General features: G+C 44.8%; 1 protein-coding gene across 1 annotated transcript in view; it reads right to left on the reverse strand.

Moving 5' to 3' along the window:
• Positions 1-16,034, reverse strand: part of ttn.2 (titin, tandem duplicate 2) — a 267,045-nt gene that overhangs the window by 48,545 nt on the left and 202,466 nt on the right. Inside the window, 27 exon segments of the mRNA XM_053329075.1 lie at positions 113-310; positions 406-510; positions 804-1,391; positions 1,545-1,832; positions 2,234-2,524; positions 2,762-3,049; positions 3,877-4,182; positions 4,299-4,601; positions 5,058-5,360; positions 5,455-5,742; positions 5,831-6,130; positions 6,310-6,612; positions 6,804-7,103; positions 7,371-7,646; positions 7,841-8,143; positions 8,384-8,683; positions 8,795-9,079; positions 9,204-9,530; positions 9,732-9,996; positions 10,107-10,791; positions 11,344-13,348; positions 13,597-13,890; positions 14,260-14,559; positions 14,693-14,974; positions 15,163-15,319; positions 15,554-15,705; positions 15,794-15,957. Coding sequence (XP_053185050.1) covers positions 113-310; positions 406-510; positions 804-1,391; positions 1,545-1,832; positions 2,234-2,524; positions 2,762-3,049; positions 3,877-4,182; positions 4,299-4,601; positions 5,058-5,360; positions 5,455-5,742; positions 5,831-6,130; positions 6,310-6,612; positions 6,804-7,103; positions 7,371-7,646; positions 7,841-8,143; positions 8,384-8,683; positions 8,795-9,079; positions 9,204-9,530; positions 9,732-9,996; positions 10,107-10,791; positions 11,344-13,348; positions 13,597-13,890; positions 14,260-14,559; positions 14,693-14,974; positions 15,163-15,319; positions 15,554-15,705; positions 15,794-15,957 — 9,656 coding nt within the window.

Consider the following 16,034-nt stretch of genomic DNA (forward strand, 5'->3'; position numbering starts at 1 on the left):
GGAACACATTAAATAGGTGAAAACAAACAAATATAACAAATGCTATCACATTGTTTCAATTAAGTATTTCTAATACGTTTAGAAATTGTTTTTCCAAAAGCTGTGAACTCACCAATAGGGTCCAGGGCGACCACAGCCTCAGTGGTTCTGCTTGCCTTTCCTAGGCCTGCCATGTTCATGGCCATTACCCTGAACTCATACTCTAATCCCTCTACCAGGCTAGTGACTCTGCACTCTTTAATTCTCAGAGGAGTCTTGGTAGCCCGTTTCCACATTAGGCTGTTTCTCTCCTTAAACTCCACGTGATATCCTGGAGAGCACACAAAATCAGTTGGTCATCTGTTAATCTCTATTTGCTTTTCCTTTTTGCTTAGTTACAAATGAATATCCATCAAAGTCAGTTACCAGTAATTGGGGAGCCACCAGTGTCCTTTGGATCATCCCAGGTCAGGATGGCTGACTCATGGCGGATGCTCACAATCTCTGGAGGAGCAGGTGCATCAGGCACATCTAGAGGTAGCGGAGAGAAAGAAAGTGATGGTGGAATAAACACATGCAACAAAAAAATAGTGAATCAAGGGGATCAAGTCTTGACATTTCTTAAAGTACCTAAATTAATACAAGAGGTCTTTAAGAAATGCTTACTTTAACATTTTAGATTTTGAGTGCACCACAGTAAAACACTGAAGTGAAACAGTAATAACAACAGATTAACAAGAGACTATAAAAGACATGTGATTCCCTTTGAACAAAATGTAATGAAGTTTTAATTAATCCACATTAGTTGGGAGTGTGATACTCACTGAATGGATGCTGGGCAATGACCGGATCTGACCTCAGATACTCTCCAACCCCATACTTGTTCTCAGCGAATACTCTGAAGATGTACTCCACTCCGTCATGGAGACGGATCACTCTCATGGTAGTCTTCTGAATTGCTGAAGCCACTGTGGCCCACTTATTGTCTGTTGTCCTCCTCTTTTCTACAATGTAGTTAGACACCTCTGCACCACCATCATCTTTGGGTGGCCCCCATTCCAGAGTGATGCCGTCAGCAGTGATCTCGTCAAAAGTGATAGGTCCTGTGCAGATGCCCGGTTTGCCTACTACCTTGAGCTGGAACTTGCAGTCCTTGGAGCCAGAGCTATTTCTGACATTGATGGTGTAAGTGTCAGCATCTCCTCTCTGGCAGTCCCTGATCAGCAGGGTGGTGATGCCTTGAGATGCCTCCACGCACATCCGGCCCGTGTCGCCTAAGCCCACATCACCCTTCTTCCATAAGGCAGTGGGATAGGGTACTCCAATTATGGGGATGTTGATACGTGTGGTGCTGCCCTCCTTCACCACACAGCAACCATCATGCAGATTGCTCAAGTTGCAGTCAGGCAGCACTGACATCAGAAGAAAATCACACATCAGAAATTAAAAGGAAATACGGTACAAATAATGCAATTCAATTTTTTGCAAAAATAACAAGTTTAGCAGTTATAACTCACAACAATTCCTACGATTAGCTAAATGAGAGTCTGACAGTAAAGTCTTACCAAACTGGTCCTTGGCAACAACGGTGAGGTCAGTGGTTGGTCCCTCTCCGGTTTCATTGAGTGCCTTGACTCTGAACAAGTACTCCTGGCCGTCAGTGAGCTCACTGATGGTGTGTGAGGTATTCTTGCCCTTCATGATCTGTTTCCACTTCTCCTCACCTTCATTCTGCTCTAGGATGTAGGCCTTGATATAACTGCCGCCATCACTGATGGGCTTTTTCCAGCCCAAGGTGATTGAGTCCTTGGTAGTCTTCTTGGCTTTGAAGTCCATCACTGGACCAGGTTGCTCTGAAGGGGGAAAGAGTGGGTTAAGACTGAGCATGTGGTTTGCATTAAAGTAGATATTTAAAAATAGACAAGCTGTGTGTAACGGCACTGCACTCTGCCATGGCACTAAAATACAGCAAATGTCTTTGCACTGCTGCATTTGAATGAACCTCCCACCTGTATACCCTGTGTCTGTGGTCACTGATTATTTCTTAAGAGCAGTTTCAGTGCTTTGTTTTGTTCTAAAGCCGGATTGATATTCCTCCAAGATATTGTTTTCTTTCATCTAAAATAGTCTCCTGTATAAAGAATAGTCTATTCTATGTCACAAAACAACAATTAACTGTTGCTTAGTTAATATAAACCTGGATGATGATTCTGTTTTGTATTATAAAACTATTTTGTGAGTATAGTGTAGCTACCTGAGGCCCGCACACTGCCAGCAGTCTCACAGCCCTCTCCGATGCCATAGGCATTCTCAGCCAGCACTCTGAAGCAGTAGGCTTGCCCTGCCTCTAGGTTGACGATCCTGAATGACGGCTTGACACACTGTGCTGACACACATGTCCAGGCCTTCCTCTCAGCCAGACGCTTCTCCACGATGTAGTTCTTGACTGGGCTGCCACCGTCGATCAGTGGGGCATCCCAGGTGATGCAGGCATGGCTTCTGGAGGTCTCCTTGACAATCAAGTTTGTAGGTGGTCCAGGAGAATCTGAGTGGGAGGAGAAGCAATATCATTCAAAACTTCTGTTAACTAAACTGAGATACAAAATAGTTCCCATTCAGACAGACATGATGGGAGTACAAATGTGTTTTCGTGATTGTGGGATTTTCTTGGAGGTGAAAAAGTTTAAAATGTCCAGCTTGAGCTGATCTTGTGTATATATATTCTTTAATATATTCTCTACTGCATTTCTGAACTTTCTTGGTCAGTTTTGGACAGACTTACCAAGGACCTTGACAATGATGATGTAACTCTTGGAGCCACTGCTGTTCTCCAGTGACAAGGTGTATTTTCCAGCATCATATCTGTTAATGTCTTCTGCCAACAGCAGTGTGTCCCACTCTGATGTCTTGATCAGAAGACCCTGCCTCTCTGACAGGTTGGTGTCCACCTTGGTCCATGTCACTTTAGGTGCCGGGCGTCCTCTCAAGGGAACATAGAGCCTCATGGTGACACCGGCTCGAAGAACCAAAATCTTTCTCAGGTCAGCATCCAGCTCAGCTTCAGGAGCGACTGAAGGAGACACAGAGGGGGTGGCTTATTTCATTTCTTATTCAATCTATGTCCAATTAGCTACACACAGTTAGCATATGTTACTCAAGCTTACCAAGAATGTTGGTCAGTACTGACAATGTTTACTTATTCAGTAAGTCATAATGCACAATGAACTATCATGATGTAAGAGAATAATCACTGAGCTAATATCAAATATGTTCCATCCACCAAGTCCATTTGTTTTCCACCGCCATTTCACCTCAGAGCACTTAATCACTCAATCAATCTTTATTTATACAGCGCCAAATCACAACAAAAGGCACTTTACACATAGGGTAGGTCTAGACGGTCCTCTTTATCACTATTACAAAAAGCTAATCGGTTAGCTATAATACATCAAATCAATAGTCACAAATTTGATGACGTTTTCTCATGAATAGACGTTAAATTCTACAGATATTTAATTGTGATAATGTTGCCTAATACAGAAGGTGGGCGTTAAAAGGGCTTATATACAGTCTTTCTAGTCTTTTGATCACTCAAAGCACTAAATGCCATCATTCACCCATTCATACACACACTCCAGTTCCATGCAACGTACATAAATAAGTATATAAACAATTGTTCACGACACAGTTGGTTGTCTATGCAAACTGATTTGTGCATAAACAAATATATCTCCAGCCTAAGATTAATGTCAATTTACTGGTTTTCTCCATCTACATAATCTTTTTTACTGTACTGAGTTATTCAGTGGTGTCAAAAGATAAAATTCTTGATTCACACAACTTCATGTGAGGTTAATTACTAAATTAAGTGGTAAAATAAACAGAAGAGGAACTTACTGAGGATGTCCTTGGCCATGTGCTTTCCAGGGACATCACTAGGGTCGCTGTAGCCAATCTTGTTGACAGCTGTGACTCTAAATTCGTACTCAGTGTTGTGCATAAGGCCAGTCACCAAGAACTTGGTAGCCTGAAGTTTCTTGGGAACATTGCACTTGGTCCAGTTCTCTCCGTCAGCTAGCTTACACTCCACCAGGTAGCCAATGATCTCACATCCACCATCGTACGCTGGTTTGGTCCAGCTAAGGCTGATAGAGCTCCTGGTAGAGTCCACCACCTTGGGGAAGGCAGGTGGGCCAGGTGGATCTAGAGAAGTGTCATAGATGTTATTATTTTTGTTAGTTTGGTATTTGCAGTCCTGTCTGAAGCATTTATAGTTTGTCTCCTGTTTTTGAAAATTACAATTCAAAGCAGGTACTCACAGACGGGATCGACTGCTAGTGCAGCGTTGGATGCGTCACTGGGTTTACCCAGCCCGGCCTTGTTCATAGCAATGACTCTGAATTCGTATTCTGAGCCCTCTGTCAGCTGAGCGGCCTTGAGGGTCCTGTCGATGACAGGGCGTCGGTTGACTTTAGCCCAGGTCAACTCAGTGGCTTCGCGTTTCTCTAACATGTAGCCCAGGATGGTGGCCTTGCCATCATTGGCTGGTGCCTTCCAGCTGACTGTCATGGAGTTCTTGGTGATGTTGGTGATGACAGGTGGCTCGCAGGGACCAGGGACATCTGAGGGATGAGACAACATCATGATAATTTCTTTCATCATAAGGACAGTGTTTGATTTTATCATGTCTCACTAAGTGGTAAAACATGTACCAAATATTGATCAACATGTTACGTTAGAAGGGATTGAACTTGAATGACTAAAAAAAGGATTTATGAATGATTATCACGTTGGCCAGGTCAAATATATTACATGGTAAATGCTCACGCTATAATGATGAGTTGAAATTTGTTAGCAATCAAATCATACTTGTTTTTCATTTAATTAATTTAACACAGCAATCACACCAACTATACTTCTACTATACTATGCTATATTTTCTGTTCAAATTTTTCTAATGATGAATCATATAACATGATTTTAATCGGTTCAAAAAGTTGAAGTAGTCGTCACAGTATCTGTGACTTTTTATTTGCAGAACCAGTTTAAGGTGCTTAGGTATAGCCTTCTGAACGTACCGTATGGGTTCTTGACCATGACAGGGTCAGTCATTATAGGGTCTCCCACACCATACTGGTTCTCAGCGCTGACTCTGAACTGGTACTCGTGACCCTCAATGAGTTTCTCCACTGAGCAATCAGTGATGTGTCCGTGAATGTTGGAGGTGACCAGCGCCCAGTTGGCCCTGCTGGTTTCACGCTTCTCGATGATGTAATTGGTGATCTCAGAGCCGCCATCTGCCTTTGGAGGTTCCCACCGCAGCTTGATATGATCAGCAAACACCTTAGAGATTTTCACTGAGGCTGGAGGGCCTGGTTTGTCTGTAATTAATACAAGTAAAATGATGAGAAACAAATTAAACAATAATTAAACAAAATTTTATTAAACAATAAAATAATGCTACAATTAACTTACCGAGAACCTTGACCTTGATGGTAGCGTACTTGCTACCATTGATGTTCTCAGCAGTGATAGTATAGTCCCCAGATTCCTTCCTGGTAACTGAGTAGAGCTCCAGCACGTGGACGTGTTTCTTTTGGGTCATCTTCATTCCCTCTGCTAGGGCCAGAGGCGCTTGGTCTCTCTTCCAGCTTACCTTGGGCAGGGGCTTTCCAAACACCTCAGCATCCAAGAAGACATTCTCTCCAGCTTTCAACACAATCAGGGTCTTCATGTTCAGGCCCAGCTCCACACGAGGAGGAACTGTAAAGGTTGAGGAGACAAAATAATCAGGATTATTTGTAAATAATTTAATTACAGTAACAGTGCTCCTTGGTGTGTAGAGTCATACCATTCTCAGCAATGACAGGAATTGGGTCAGACAGCTCAGATGGGAGGCTGATGTTGACGGCAGATTTGGCGATAACTCTGAATTGATACTGCTGGCCCTCTTCCAGGCCAGTCACCACATAACTTTCTGTTTGGATGTTCATGCAGTTAGCATTGCAGCGGGTCCACTTCATCTCTGGAAGCTTTGCATACTCCATGTAATAGCCAATCAGCTTGCTGCCACCATCATGCTTGGGTCGGTTCCAGATCAATGAGACAGAGCTCTTGGTCACATCCATGGCCTCAGGTTTACCTGGTGGGTCTGGATGGAAAGAAACAAAGGTTTGCTGACTCAGTCATGGCATCTGATCAAGGGAGAATAAGGCTGAGTGTACAAGAGTGTAAATGACCCGAAAATTAAATTGTCTATACATTTATTTTCAAGACAAATATACCATTTATAAATTGCATTAAATTATCAGCTGAATGATGTTTGTGTACCAATGGCAGTCCTGGCTGTGATGATGTCGGTATGTTTGCAGGGTTTGCCCTGTCCAGCAATGTTGAGGGCTGAAACTCTGAAGGTGTACTCCAAACCCTCCATCAGGCCAGTGCAGGTGTACTGGGTGGATTTGACCACTGACTCATTGGCTTTGACCCACAGCAGACTGTTCCTCTCCTTCTTCTCAATGCAGTATCCAGTGATGGGGCTGCCGCCATCGCTGCTGGGACACTCCCATGACAGGATGACAAAGTCCTTGTTGATCTTATTAATCTGCAGGCTTCTGGGCTCGCTAGGAGGATCTGGGTGGAAAACAAAACAGTCAGTCATTTAAAATTATGAATGAGCCTAAAGTCCCACTCCTGCACTTGTTCATTACAGTTATAATATGTGTGTGTCGTGTTTTATATTACAAACTACATTTTTAAGTCTTAGCTAGTCTTATAACCTTAGCAGTACAGCAGAAAGTTAGAAGTGTAAAGTTCAGACTCACCAAATGGATATTTGGCAATCCACTTCTCAGAGTAGATGGGCGCAGAGATGCCGAACCTGTTCTCAGCCCGAACTCGGAAGCAGTACTCCTTGCCAGTTGTTAGTTTGGTCATCCTGAAGCTGGTCTTGGTGCAGGACGCAGACACAGTGATCCAGTCGCCCTGGCTGACATCACACTTCTCCACGACGTAGCTGGTGATGTTGCTGCCACCATCCTCCTGTGGAGAATTCCACAGCAGCGTGCAGGCATCAATGTCCTGCTCAGTGATCTCCAGAGGGGCTTCAGGGGGTCCAGGAATGTCTGCAGGGACAAAGATGATGCATTATTAATCTTGTACACAACAAATCAATGATCTGTTATTCATCATTCACATTAGTGGTATAGGCTGGTGGTTCCTCCAAATTTATCTATACAGACAGTCTTAACAGTACAGCTCTAAGAAACATGTTAAATAAAAAGGTCCCTTGTAAAGTTTGTATATTAGTGATTTACTGTAAATTCTTTCTGTAATTGTTGGACACAGTATGATCTACTGAGCTTTTTCTTGTGTCTTTTGTTTAAACCCACCCATGACGATGACTCTGAGGATTTGGCTGATCCTGGCGGTACTGTTTTCAGCTGACAAGCTATAGTAGCCACTGTCTGCTCTCGTCACATTCTTCATAATGAGCGTGCAGGTCGTCAGTGTCTTGACAACAGACAGGCGATCGGAAGTCAGCACGTCCTCGCTGCCCTGCTTCCACTTGCAGAACGGAGCAGGTTTACCCGCTACAATGGCCTCGACCACCATCTTGGATCCAGCTCTGACGGTCACAATGTCAGGCAGCATGATCTTAGGAGCCACTGGGAAGAAGATGAAGAGACAAAAGAGTTACTCAATTTCAACATGTATTTCTATGCATGTGGAAATATAGTTAAATATTTCAGTCAGTAACAATTAGTTAATCATTAATAAAGTTAATAATTAAATAATAATTATAATTTAATTCTAGTTCACAATTATAAACTGAGGTAGATTTTAAAACTGGTCTACTCACTGAGCTGCTCCTTAACCTCAAACACTCCCTCTGCCTCTCGGGCCAGGCTGACTCCTGCTGAGTTCCTGGCTGCCACTCTGAACTTGTACTTTGTTCCTTCCTTTAGACCGACCACCACAATGGTCAGGTCTTTGACCACAGAATAAGGTGTCCACTTGTCTTCTTCTGCGCCCTCTGCCTGGTAGTCCACCACATAACCGTTGATCTTAGCTCCTCCATCTCTGAGTGGCTTCAACCAGCCCAGAGTGGCACTGTTCTTGGTTATCTCCAACACATCCATCTTCTTTGGAGGATCTGGCTCACCTAAAAACAACACACAGAAAGTGTTAGAAAAGAAAATCTAAATGGGACAAACAACAGAGACAGAGAAATGACAAGGAGCTAAGAACAAATGAGGAGATAACAGAGAAAAGGAGATGATAGAAAAAATTAAATTCCCTTTAAATGTAATAATACACAAAGTTGAACCAAACACCACTGATGGGTTTATGTAAATCTCCCACCATGCTTAACTTTAGTCACAGATTCCTTTTTGACACTCACTGATGGGGTCGACAGCCAGGTAGGACTTGGGTGAATCCTGAGGAACTCCGATGCCATACTTGTTGGTGGCCATGACTCTGAAGTAGTATTCGATGCCAGGTGTCATGGTGGTCACCTTAAAGCTGGTCTTCTTCAAGTCCTCTATGCACTTGGTCCAGGTCTTCCTGTCCACCTCACGTTTCTCCACGATGTAGCTGAGTATAGGGCAGCCGCCATCATTCTCTGGTGGTAACCAGGCCAGCTGAGCTGTTGTCTTGGTGACATCAGTTGCCTCCAGGCCGCCAACAGGACCAGGAGTATCTGCAGAGAATTAATTTGTTAATAAAAAACAGTATGTTTTTCTTCCCAATTAAGCATTTTTTAAGAAATGTTGTGTATGAACAAAGTTTAATGTAAGTCTTTGTTTCTCACCGAGGACCTTGACACGGACAAACACAGCCTTCTCCCCAGCAGAGTTTGACAGTGTTAGCGAGTATCTTCCAGAATCATCTCTGGTGCTCTCCGGGATGGTGAGGAAGGACATGGTGTCAACCTGGTCCACGTGACCTCGGCGGATCACATTGTCCACACCCACACGTTTCCAGGTCACCTTGGGGGAAGGCCTTCCTCTGATGACGGCAAAGAGTCTAATTGGACAGCCAGCTCTGACAGCCAGGCCTTTCCTCAAACTGGCATCTAGGTCGATCTCTGGAGCCTCTGTTGCCATTGAAACATATCAATGTTGAGATCATTAAATTACATAATGTTATTAACATTTATCAGGTACAATGTACATCTATTTATGTTGGGGCGAATGTTTTCAGTAAACCTTCATTCTTACCTAGGATCTCTTTGGGGGAAGCAGCCTCTTTCAGGTAGGCGTGACGTCCCCAGCCCACCTGGTTTTTGGCAGAGACCTTGAACTCATACTCCAGCTTCTCATCCAGCTGGCCAATGGTGAACTCTGTGAGGACCAGTGGGCCGTGGGTGTCAATCCTTTTCCAGCCCTCTGTGGGCTTCTCTGGGTCTGCCTCGCTCTTTAGCCTCATGTCCAGGCTGTATCCAATGATAGGGGCACCACCATCATACACAGGTTTAGACCAGGTCAGAGTGATGGAGGTCTTGGTGCTGTCGCCCACTTTCAGGAATGCAGGGGGACCAGGTGGCTCTGCAGAAAAAGACAACAAAACAAAGTTCAATGAAATCATTTAAACACCAGAAGCCACAGGGGTGAGGTTTACCTCGTAGAAGTCAATCAATTACAATATTGAGCTTCCCTGTGTTTTTTTAATGTTCTCTGACCTTAGCACAAATATGAAGAAATTTTTTGAAAATATAAACTGAGCTGTGACAGCAACTCTAAGCTCACCAATGGGATCTTTGGCTGCGACAGGTCTGCAGGGTTTGCTGGGCTCTCCCAGGCCGACCTCATTCTCAGCCTTCACTCTGAACTGGTACTCATGGTTGGGGATCAGGTTGGTTACTTTCATGCGTCTCTCGGAGATGGGGCTCTTAGTGCACGGCACCCAGCGAACTGCCCTCTTCTCCTTTCTCTCCAGGATGTAACCAGTTATTGACTTTCCTCCATCATTCTCAGGAGGAGCCCATACCACAGTCATTTCGTCTTTACTCACCTGCATTACAAAATATTGAGTAAGTGAATTTTTTTATAACTAGGATCTGATACCCGCAATGGGTTTTTTGCATTAGCCAATTTTAGGAAATAAATACATTTTTCACGTACCTTTGTGACCTCAGGTGTATCAGGGGGTCCAGGTTTGTTGAACTGAGTCTTGACAGTGACAGGCTTGCTCTCCATAGCGGGGCCAGTTCCCATCTTGTTCTCAGCCCTCACTCTGAAAATGTACTCATTTCCCTCCACCAGACGAGTGACATTGCAGTATGGTGTGACCACAGTGGCAGAGTATGTGGACCAGACCATCCTCCTGGTCTCACATTTTTCTAGGATATAGCTGTCCACCTCGCAGCCTCCTTCATCCTCTGGAATGTCCCACACCACTCTGCACTTGTCAGCTCCAAGGCCGGTGATCCTGAGGTTCCTCACTGGGCCAGGGACGTCCAGGACGTTGACGTTGGCATATGCTGTAAATGTGCCAGCAGCGTTGGTGGCAGTGATAATATACTTTCCGGTGTCAGTGCGTTTGGACTTGGTCAGAAGGAACTTGGAGTAGTCAGGGCCAGTCTCATAGCTCAATCTAGGGTTGTCTCCAACTGCCTTGTCTTTTATCCACTTGACTTCTGGCGGGGGCTTTCCTCTCAGGGCAGCCTCCATCCTGACTGACTCTCCGGCTTTTACTGTCAGAGTTCCAGCCAGCTTCAGGTCAATGACAGGCTTCTGGATTTCCTCCTTCACCAAAACATCAAGTTTCACCCAGGCACTCTCCCCTCCTTCATTGACAGTCTGTACCCTGGATAATAAACATTTATCATTTGAAATTAGTTTATGTTAGACTGGATAATAACAACACTTTTTTCAATATTGTTTTTGGGTGACAAGAACTTTTTTATTAGCAGGATAGTAAGATGTTATAAAATGTTTAATTAAAATATTTTCTACTACCCTAACCCTTATGGTCAAAATTTGCCACTGCAGTATTGGAAAAGTAGAGCTTGAGAGAATGCTTACACTGAATTCAAAATAAATGAGTTAAATAAACTTTAGTGGCTGTTGGGTCTGTTCTCTTTCCTGACATTAAAAACATAATTTTGTATTTTTAGAAACAAAAGCTATCTTTGTTTCAAAATACACAACAAGCGTGGTTTAGTTTTTGTCATTTCTGTCTTTTTCTGTGTGTTATGAATACACTGTCAAGTTCAGATTTAACATCTAACTCAGTTGCAATTTGAGTCATTTCACAGTTTGCTAAATGCAAACCTGGGGCACCAACAAGGACCTTCACTGATCAAGATAAAAACCCTCGAAAACAATGAACATTAAAAATAAGAATGCCATAACCTACCTGAATGTGTATGCTTGGTTCTCAGCACACTTGTCAGCCAGGAAAAAGGTGTCGGTGAGGGTGTCAGTGTTGAGTTGCTGCCATTCCTCAGCGTCTTTGGCTTTGCACTCTAGGTTGTAAGAGATATTAGGGCTGCCTCCGTCATAGTCAGGCTTCCTCCATCTCAGATTGACGAAGTTCTTGCCAATGTCTGTGGCCCTGAACTTCTCAGGCTCACCTGGCTTCTCAATGGGGTCAATGGCGAGCAGAGCAGTCTTCGTCTCCACACAGGGCCCAGGGCCCATCTTGTTCTCAGCACAGACACGGAACAGGTACTCATGACCCTCCATCAACTTGGACTTGATCTTACGATTGGTGCAATGGGAGGAGATCATAGACCACATGCTAACGCTGGGCTCACGGCACTCAACAATATAGTTAGTAATCTCAGAGCCGCCATTGTCTTTAGGGGCCTCCCAGTTGATCATGCATGAGTTCTTGGTGGCATAGGTAATGTGGAGGTTCTGGCAGTGGCTGGGTCTGTCCAGCACATTGACAGTGATGGTGCACGAGGCCTCACCACCCTCATTTGATGCTTTCAAGGTGTATTTGCCGTGGTCAGCTCGAGTGGCTTCTTTAATCCTCAGGTGGACCACAGGGAAGTTCTGTATAATGGTGACACGCTTGCTGTTCTCCAGAACTGTCTCTTCCTTCATCCAAAGCACCTCAGCATCAGGACGGGCCTTGATGTAGCCAATGATGTTGATGTTGTGTCCTACACGTACAGTAACACGTTCACGGCATGTTGCGTCCATCTCGATCTCTGGAGGGATTAGGATATCGTGAGCAGTGATTGAGTCTTTAACTTCTCTGGGCTCTCCATCTCCAATCATGTTTGTGGCATAGACTCTGAATCTGTAGGTCATGCCCTCTTCCAATTTCTTAACTGTGTAGGCACAGTGCTTTATGAAATCATCAAGGTTGACTTTACTCCACTCTTCAGTATCACCTTTCTTCATTTCCACAGTGTATCCCAGAATGGGGCTGCCTCCATCTTTGTTGGGTTTGGTCCACACCAGGTCAGCAGTGTTCTTGCTGTAATCTTTAACTCTGGGGTTGACAGGGGGGCCTGGGACAGTGATTGGCCTGCAGGGCTTGCAGGGGTCAGAGACGGGAGAGGGGCCACTGTAGCCAGCAATATTCTCAGCGAACACTCTGAACTCATACTCATTGCCCTCAAACAGTCCCTCAACTCTGTACCTTAGGTCCTTGCAGGGCTTCTTGTTCACACGGATCCACTTTCCATTCTTGTGTCTGCGCTCAATGAGGTAGCCAATGATCTGGCTGCCACCATCAGAAAGGGGCATCGTCCACCCCATTGTAACAGCATCTTCTGAGATATCATAGGGCTGTGGTTTACCCGGTGGACTTGGTGCCATGAAGGTGTGCTCAGCGACAGTGGGCTTGCTCTCCAGAGGAGCACCAATGCCCATCTTATTCTCAGCACGAATGCGTACCACATACTCCACGCCCTTCTGAAGTCGGGTGATATTGAGGCTAGTGGCGAGGCTGCCAGAGCTCACACCTCCCCAAGTTTCCTTATTGGACTCTCTTTTCTCCACAATGTAGTTGGTGACAGGGCTGCCACCATCATCCTTGGGAGGACGCCACTCAATCATCATGGAGTCAGGAGTGACCTCCAGGATGTTGACTGGTCCTAAAGGAGCAGCAGGCACATCCAGGACAGTGACATTTAAGGCCACTGTCTTGGTACCAGCTGGGTTTGAAACAGTGAGCAGGTAGGTGCCAGTGTGGTTCCTTGTGCAATCGTTGATGCTGAGCACAGTGGAGAAGTTGTCGGTGTCAATCTTAATGTTGCCTTCGCTGGTGATCTCCTCTCCGTCAATGGACCATTTTGCAGTTGGAACAGGGATTCCTCTCATGATAGCTGGCAGCCTGATGGTGGTGCCAGCCTTAACGGTGATGCCCTCAGTGAGTTTAACGTCAACCTCAACAATTGGAGGCACTGTGGACATACAGACTCAAATAGTTACTCCCTGATACTACACTTATATTTAAAAAAAACAAAATAACCAATATTAATAACTGATGTACAAGTACCAATTACACAGCAACAATACTGATTCTACAGAAAGAACTGTTGTACCTATAACTATAAACATGAAAAGTTCTCAAATTACAATCTATCACTCCAGTGTAAAATTCATATGAAACAGGTCATGAGACATGTTAGGGTTTGGTCTCTTATTTTACCCAGTTTCTCCTGGCAGAGGATAGGCACAGTGGTGTCAGGTCTGCTGAGGCCAATGGCGTTCTCAGCCCTCACTCTGAAGCGGTAAGTCTTTCCTTCCTCCAGGCCAGTCACATGAGTCTCTGGGATGCTTACAGTCTTCCACTCATCCCACTCTCTCTCTCCCTCCTCCTGATACTCCACCAGGAAGCCTGTGATGTCGCTTCCTCCGGTGCGGTCAGGCCAGTTCCAAACCAACCACACCTCAGTCTTATCCACGTCAACGTGGTGCAGGTCTTTGGGAGGACCAGGAGGGACTGGAAAGACAGTAGGAGAAAGACATTTAGGTTTGATCAGAAGAGTATTCACAATGACCCCACTCACTGTAGTCCCTAAGGAGGATGATTCTCAATATGTTTTGTTTTTCAGTAATAAATGTTTTGAGAAATGTAGTCTATGGAAAATTCAGAAAATGCTTTTATCCAGTAATGTGTACTAAAATGTTGATCTTGTTCTGAAATGGCAGCCCATTTATGATGGGATGATAAATCACTGTAACTGCCAAGTTTTGTTATATTTTAGGTGCAATGACAGGACTGGAACCGGGGTCCGCTGCGTACATGGGAAGCCCTCTTAACCACTCCACTACCTGACCACCCTAAATCAGCTGTTTAAGTGTTACTCACAGAGTGGGTTCATGGCCTTGATGGCCTTTGGTGTCTCAACGTATTCGCTGCGGCCATACTGGTTCTCAGCAGCAACTCTGAACACATAGGAGGTGCCCTCCATCAGGTGCTTCAGCATCATGCTGCGTTTCTTGGATGTGGAGCACACAGGGACCCACTGAGTGGATGCTGTGTCTTTCTTCTCCACCACGAAGTTGGTAATGCGAACACCGCCATTGTCTTCTGGGTCTTTCCAGGACAGGTAGGCAGAGTCACTCCTCACATCAGAAACCCGGAGGTGCTGAATAGGACCAGGTTTGTCTGAAGAAAACACATGAAGCACACACAACATAAAGTTTACAAAATTATTTGAACTGATCACAGAGAAGATTGATTAATAACAGATAATCATGCTGATAATGTCAAGCTAAAACCTGCTTTGTGCCATCCTTACCCAGAACAAGCACAGTGCAGGTGACAGTCTTTGATCCAGCTGGGTTTTCCACAGTTAGTGTGTAATCTCCACAGTCACCGCGGTTGCAGAACCTCATCTCCAGCTTGGTGCTGTCCTGTTTGGTCTCAATGTCAGCCCTGGTTGGTACCTCGGCATCGTTCTTCTTCCAAGTAACGGTGGGGAATGGGATGCCCTTGATGGTAGCCATAAGAGGAATGTGGGTGCCAGCCATGGCCTTCACCTCCCGAGTCATCCCAGCATCCAAAATCAACTCTGGGGGCTCTGAGGGGGTGACAAGGAACAAGAAACACGGTAACAGGTTCATTTGTGAGAATGGTTCTTTGTTAATATTTAATGTTGAATTTTGTGTAACTAACACTAACAATGCAAAACAACAACTTTTTGATATAGCTGGCTAATGAATGTTAAGCCTAATGCAGCTATACTTGATGTAAACCTGAGTGACTCACCAAGTCTATCCCGTGCTCTGACTGGTTCCCTCAGATTAGCTGGGTCAGACTCTCCTGCAGCATTGACAGCCATAACTCTGAAACGGTACAGAGCATCTTCCTCCAGGTTGATCACCTTGAACTTGGTCTCCTGGCAGGAGTCTGGAGTCTGGTTCACCTGTAGACAGCAGCAAGACAGGTAGTCAATATCATGATTAAATTAGAGCAGATGGAAAGATCATGGGCTTATTCACATCAGTTTATCCTTTGAGGAGCAGAAATGTGTGCAGTAAATTTCAAGGCAATCCCTTTAGATTTTGATATTTCTTTTGTACAAGTGACAAGTTGTCCAGTAAAAGTAAGAACTATGGGCAAATGTGATCCAGATGAAACACACAGATGACCATCTCACCTTCTGCCACTCCTCCTCTCCAGCCTTCTGGAACTCAAGTAGGTATCCAAAGATCTTTCCTCTGCCTGTGTCAGTAGGCGGCTGCCAGGTAAGACTCACTGACTCCTTAGTGTGGTCAATGGCTTTCAGGTTCACTGGAGGACTGGGTTTCACTGTGGTAGAGGACAAGGAAGGATTAATGTACCAAGCTGATGGAACTAATGTGGTGAAGTAAAGAAGTGTTGTACAAGCTGAACCTACCAATGGGATCTTTGGCGAAGACGGGTTTGGATGGTGGGCTTGGGTCTCCAGCTCCAACCACATTCTCAGCGCTGACTCTAAACTCGTACTCACAGCCCTGCAACAGCTCTGTCACCCAGTACTCCACCTTCGGGAAGATCCTGTCTGTGTTGCAGCGAACCCACCTAAAAGCAGGAACTTCTGTTAATCTGTCTTTCTAATTTAATCAACATAACTTATTTCCTTTTTTTTACTGAGTTGG

Source organism: Scomber japonicus, chromosome 11 (assembly GCF_027409825.1).
Source record: "Scomber japonicus isolate fScoJap1 chromosome 11, fScoJap1.pri, whole genome shotgun sequence".
NCBI lineage: Eukaryota > Metazoa > Chordata > Actinopteri > Scombriformes > Scombridae > Scomber > Scomber japonicus.